Source organism: Stenella coeruleoalba (genome assembly GCF_951394435.1).
Source record: "Stenella coeruleoalba genome assembly, chromosome: 6".
Lineage (NCBI taxonomy): Eukaryota > Metazoa > Chordata > Mammalia > Artiodactyla > Delphinidae > Stenella > Stenella coeruleoalba.
Genome location: NC_137151.1, coordinates 123,859,653 through 123,866,234, shown reverse-complemented (window position 1 = coordinate 123,866,234; position 6,582 = coordinate 123,859,653). Strand labels below are relative to the sequence as shown.

Below are 6,582 nucleotides of genomic sequence, written 5' to 3'. Positions count from 1 at the left end.
GCGCTAGCCCAGAGTAGATACCCAGTAAGGTTTCGAAGGAACGAATGACTGTTACCCCACTTTACAGATGGGAAGACTGGGGCTACCATCATTAAGGACCTCGCCCAAGGCTACATATCTGAAGGTGGATGAAAATGGGCAAACGGGAAAGCGGAACAACGGCTTGGAGGACAACGAGCGAGCGGACAGGACTCGGGGCCAATCCCGCGGAACGCTGGGCGGGTCCTCCGGGAGGCGGGTACTACGCGTGGTTCCTGCGAGGATCGCCGGCCTTCGGCAGGCGTGGTTGCCAGGGAAACAGCAGGAGGCGGCGCAGGCGCCTAGCGCGAAGGGGGCGGGAGCGCGCCGGCGGAGCAGACCCGCGCTGCTCAGGCGTAGCGTCCGTAGCTAGGTTCCGCCTCGCGCCTTCTCACTGCCGGGCCACAGTAAGGTTCCGGAGCCTGGGGGTCCAGACGAGAAGGCTCGAATCCCACTCTCGGCGGCTGCGCGCCTCCCTGCCAATCGCCTTTCCCTTCCCGAACTGAAAAGATATCCCCAACCCTAGTCCCTCCCTCCAGAAGGAGCTTACCCCAACGCCCTCTGGCTGTGTCCCGACCCCTGCAGCCAGCCGCCCTTCAGAGGACAACAGAAGAGCTTCCCAGCGGGCGAGGGAAAGAGGGAAAGTAGCCAGCATGTCGAACGCGTAAGTGATGGGCCGCCCAGCCATAGCCATGGGGTGGGCTTCTCCGACAAAAAGATAGCCTGCTGTGCTTCTTTTCCGTTTCTTTCCTCCCCCACCTCTTCTTTTTGCAGTTTTAGCAAGTAAACATACACCTCAGCAGAGAGCATCAGCTTCTGTGGACAGGGAATGCCATACACTTAGACCTGCCAACTCCCCTGGTGCTATCTATCCCTGCCCCACATAGAGATGAGCTCCTCCAGGCCCAATGCTTATGCCCACTAAGCCCTTGTGGATGTATTTTTGAGGAAGCCGTGTCTATGTTCAGTTCATTGCCTGCCTTTTTGTTAATCTAACCCAGTAACATACGGTGCTTTGTGAAAACACCCAGGTCCCGATGTTTAAGAAAGATCTTGAGGAAGCTTTATTGTACCACGTTGCTTTTCACCAAGAAACGCCAGTCAGGTGGCAGTGGCACCAAAGAGTATTCACCCAGCACTGTGCCGTTTACACAGCACCAGCCCAGCAGTTACTTCATAATGGTCATCTCAAACATCTATTATAGTGCTGACCCTGCAGGCACAGTCTGAGTGCTTGAATAGTAACTCATGACTCCCCTGTAGCGTAAGAGCCTTTAATATTATTTCCATCTTACAGATGAGGACTTAGGCACAAAGAAGCTAAGTAGTTCATACACAGCAAGGACACGGTGTCAACCAGGCACTGCAGCTCCAACCTGCATTCCAGCTCTCAGTAACCCTGTTTTCCAGGCCAGGAAATAAGAGCAGCGGGGCTAAGGGCTTGCCGGGCTTTGCGGGTGGGGGAGATCAGGAGTTCAGCTCTGGACGTGTTGAGTTTGAAGTGCCTGTTGGACGTCAAGTGGACACAAGTAGACAGTTGAATTCAGATGAGAGGCCTGTGTATGAAATATAAATTCGACAGCTGTTGGCATAGACAGTCTTTATGAGACATGGGATGAGTGTAGACAGAAGAGAGAACAGGTCCAAGGACTAAGACTTGGTCATCCAATGGCAAGAGATGGAGGAGGAGAGACCAGCAAAGGAACCAAAGGAGTGATCATTGAGAAGGAAACAAGGTTTTGGTGCCTTGGAAGCCAGGAGAAAAAGTAGAGTTTCTTGGAGGAGGGAGTAACAGACTCTGTCAAATGCTGCAAGACAAGCCCGACGAGAGCTGAGAATTGACCATGGATTTAGCAGTGTGGAGTCCAGCGGTGACCTTGACCTTCGGGGGTGATGGAGTGGAAAGATGGACTGGAATGAATGTAGGAGAGAGGAAGAGGAGAGAAATCATAGACAGCACAGCACTGGCTTTTTAAAGGCATTTCGCTGTAGCTGGTGGCAAGGGAAATGGGGTCCAGAGAAAGAATTTTTTAAGATAGGAAACAATAGCCTATTTGTTTGCTGAAGGGAATGGCCAGTATAAATGAAGCGAGATGACATGGGAGGAGGAAGGAGAAGTGGGGTGACGTCCTTGCTAGTGGGGGCACGGGCCCCAGCAGACACAGAGAGGAGCTCAGGTGGTTTATGGCGGGAAGATGAGGCAGGGTAGAGGCTGTTTGATAAAGATGCTGTTCGGTGGGTAGATGTCCTGGTGGGGCCTGGAAAGATGATGTAGATGGTAGATGGTGGTGATGCTGAGGGCCCGAGGGCGATACCCTCTGACGAAATGAGGTTGCAAACCAGGGAGTGTCGGGGGTGGGAGGAAGAATGGTCTGGAGGTGGGCTTAGGAGCCAGGATCTGGCCCCACTCCGTGCTGTGGTCCGAGGGCTCTGGGACGGAGAGACGGCTGCAGGAGAGGCTGTGTTCTGAGGGGAGAGCCAGGCCTCCCTTAGAGCAAGAATGCCAAGGAATATTCCAGAAACAGTACAAACACCTAGATAGTATTGGAAGAATTTGAAGGTTTATCATATATAAAATAACTTGAGAATTCCCATTTTGCAAGATTTTGTATCGAAGTACATGTTTATGTCTGAATATTTAAGTCTTTTTTTCCCCCTCCGCCCATTTATGCATCAACCCTCCATCCCCCAGTTATAGGAAAACTGCCAAGCTGTAGAAATAACAATCTGGTCTTTTTCAACTGTCATATTCAGTCTTCTGCGCCCACAGTCCTTCTAACTTCAATATCTGTAACATTTCTAGGTCATGTGCTGAAGTCTGAAACCAATCACGTACTTTAAAAAAATTCTAAGTGGTCTCAAGGATAAAATACTACCTTCTCTTTATAAGGCACGTTTAAAATTTCAAGAACACTTTAACGTCTGTTATCCCATTCCTCAGTAATCCTGTGGGGTGTCCAGGGTAGGTGTCATTATCCAGATTTGCCACTTGAGGAAGTGAAGGTACAAGGTTAAGTGACCCTCCTGAGACCGACTACCTCAAGAGGCGGGTTCTGATTGTAAGCTTGGAGCACTTACAGCTTTGAAAACCACCTTGCCATACGCCAGAGAAATAAAAACATAGGTCCACACAAAAACGTGTATTGGAATGCTCAAAGCAGCATCATTTACAAGAGCCCAAAGGCAGAAACACCCCATGTGTCCATTGACTGATGAGCAGATAAACAAAATGTGGTATATACATGCAATGGAACATTATTAGGCAATAAAAAGAAATGAGATAGTGATACACACCACAACACAGTGGGCTTTGGAAAAGTTATACTGAGTGAAAGGATCCAGTCACAAAGGGCCACCTGTTCTATGATTCCACTTATGTGAAATGTCAAGAATAGGCAAATAAATAGAGACAAATTAGATGAGTGGTTGCCAGGGGCTGGGAGGAAGGCGGATAAGGGCAAATAGGGAGTGACTGCTAGCGGGTGTAGGGTTTCTCTTTAGAGTGATGAAAATGTACTGAAATCAGAGAAAGGTGAAGGTTGCACAACTCTGTGCATATGCTAAAAAAAAAAAACCCACGGAACTGTGCACTTTAAGAGGGTGAGTTTATGGTATGTGAGTTACATCTCCATAATGGTCCTATTGAAACATCATCTTGCCACATTCCGTGTCTCAGATCATCTTCGTGGGCACTGGCTCAGCAGAAGGATGCTGAGACCGTGGCTTTGAGGCAGGGTGGGGCTCAGGCTGGACTGAGGCTTCGAGGGACATGGAGGCTGCACTGGCTGAGCGATAGGGTTGTAACCAGTGGACACACGTGGAGGGGCAGCAAGGCAGCGGGGAAACTGGAAAGCTGAAGCCAGTCTCCAGGGGAGAGGGTAGCAGATGCAGGGTTGCATGCGCACGCGGCTACTTAATATCTCCCCATCGACCAACAAGCTTGCCTGGTCTGTCCAACAAGGGTCCTCCGAAAGACAGCAGGTGAGGAAGAAAGAGGCTGCAGCCCAAATGTCAGGACTTGGAAGGATCAAGCCACCAGGATGGTCTTTGGCCAAAGGTTCCAGTTAGGAGTCAGCTCTGCCCTGGCTCTGGAGGGATTCCTGCCTCTTTAACCCTGGGTAGAAGCCCAGGAGTGCACGACACTAGGGCAACAAGGCTTCCCCAGGCTGGATCTGCCCCAAAGCAAAGTCTTAAATTCTAGGTGTGTCCCATCCATTCATTTGGCTTTTGTTTCCCCTGGTGGAAGCCTCCTTTTCCCAAGATCCCTCGCTAATGACTGGTGTGGGTCTTTATGGGATTCAAGTCACCCCCTGCACCCTATGGAAGCAGCCTCCATGGGTGGCATAACACACCTGAATGCTTGCTGGTGCGTTAAATGCTTTGAAGTCTGATAAATACCCTCTATCTTTTATTATCAACTCCACCCCTACATATAGAAATTATCACTAGATTTATTTCCAGGGTCTCCTGGATATTATTACCAAATTCTTGGTCATATTAAATCTGCCTGTCAGTCTCAAGAATCTGCTTTCTTTCTATCTGGTCTCTCCAGGCAGGAACAGAGACCGCCTTCTGCCTGTTCCAGTCCTCTGCAGCTAGCATTCCAGAATTTTCTTCAGCTACGTCTTGTGTGGCTCTAGCCATATGTATTCTTGAATGTTTAATGTTCTTGATCAGCACTGCGAATGGGGTTTTGTTTTTCGTATTTTTTCTCTGCATTTAGTTTTGGGGGCTTTTATCTATGTCTTGCAACTCTGCTGTATTAATTGACTTCTTACTGATTTCCTTGGATTTTGCAGTGGTGTCATTACAAGCAGTTTTTTTAATCTTTTGTATTGATCCCTTTTCCATCTGTTTCATCCTTTTTGTACTTGTATTTTTTAGCTTTCTGGTGTTTCTCTACTGAAAATATTTATGGTCTCTGGTTTTCAGCATTTTGAAGAGGTCGTCATCAGCCTCTTTGGGGTGTGTGGACAGTATTCTTAATCAGGCATATGCCATAAATTAAATTTATTGAGCATCTTCTTGGCATCTGTGAAAATAATCCACAGTTTTTACTGTCCTGTGCGGTATTTTGTCCAGCTTTCCTGACTCTTGTGAATTTCCCGGGTGACCCCCCCCCCCCTTGGTCAGAGGGAACAATGCTTTTGATCTGGCGCTGTGTTTTGTTTGCTGAGTGGAATTTCAGATCCGAGTTCCAAACAAAATTAGCCTGTAATTTTCTTCTGTAACGTCGTCCTGCCACGTCTAGGCCCTGAGCCCTATTTATTCTACAAAACGAGTGGATTTTCTGTTTTATGGGAACATGTGTCGAGCCTGGTGGCACGTGGGGCCTGCGTCACCTGTCAGGTCAGTGAACGCCTTGGGTCCCTGGCCCCCTCTCAGATGCTGGAAGTCTGGGCTTTGGTAAACTAAGAACCTGCTCAGCTTCTTTGTACCCATTTATCATGCAGCGAGTGAGAGGTCCTGGGCTAAGTAGAATTCTAACTTTTTTTTTTTTTTTTTTTGCGGTACGCGGGCCTCTCACTGTTGTGGCCTCTCCCGTTGCGGAGCACAGGCTCCGGACGCGCAGGCTCAGCGGCCATGGCTCACGGGCCCAGCCACTCCGCGGCATGTGGGATCCTCCTGGACTGGGGCACGAACCCGCGTCCCCTGCGTCGGCAGGCGGACTCTCAACCACTGCGCCACCAGGGAAGCCCTGGAATTCTAACTTTTGGTAGTAACTTTTCTCTGTTATAATGAAGTTGTCTATCAGAGTGCTCTTTCACTAGCAGTATTTTTAAAATATTGCCAAGTTTGGAGAATCTGGTACTTGAACCGAGGGATGGAGTGCCAGGGACAATATTTAGCATCCAGCCTCAGTGGGGTGCTGGGAGGGAGGAAGAGTTTCGTTTTTAGCTATGAATCTTGGTTTCCTTGTGGTGTCCAGCACTCCTCTGCCCTGGGATTTGTCCTGACAAACTAGAGGCAATAAAGGTTCAGAGCCTGTACTCTGGAGCCTGGCTGCCTGGGTGTAAATCCTGTGTTCAAATCACACAACTTCGGGCAGTAACTTCTCTGTGCCTTGGTTTCCTCATCAGTAAACTGGAGTAATAATAATACCCACCTCATAGGGTTTTGAGAATTACATGAGTTAATATATGTAAAGTACTTAGAACAGTGACTGATATGATGTAAATGTGAGCTATTACCCGTCATCATCACCAGAACCCTAAAGACTTTTCACATCAAGAGAAGCTTTTCACTTTGGGCCAGGAAGATAAAAATCTCCCACCTCTGCTCTAAGCACATAAAAATGATAGAAACAGCAGAAATTAATACAACATTGTATATCAACTATACTTGAATAAAATAATTTTTTTAAGTATAGAAGTTAGTATAGAAACAGTAACAGATTTAAGTTCCTTTCTTGTTTTATGAGCACTAACATGTCAGTAGGTTTAGAAATTAAACAAAAGTCCAGCGAACTGAGGTTTTGTTAATACTGTGATTTCCATATTTATCTTTCTCTAAAATTAAGGATGTTGCCATGTTCTTAAATTATTCCAAGTACTCAGAATTAAC

General features: G+C 47.8%; 1 protein-coding gene across 1 annotated transcript in view; it reads left to right on the top strand.

The window, feature by feature from the left end:
- The first annotated feature begins 236 nt into the window (after positions 1–236).
- The window catches only part of DRC11 (dynein regulatory complex subunit 11), a 167,138-nt gene continuing 160,792 nt past the window's right edge, over positions 237–6,582 (top strand). The window contains exon 1 of the mRNA XM_079924891.1: positions 237–682. Coding sequence (XP_079781017.1) covers positions 672–682 — 11 coding nt within the window. The 5' untranslated portion in view covers positions 237–671. The remainder of the gene's footprint in view (positions 683–6,582) is intronic.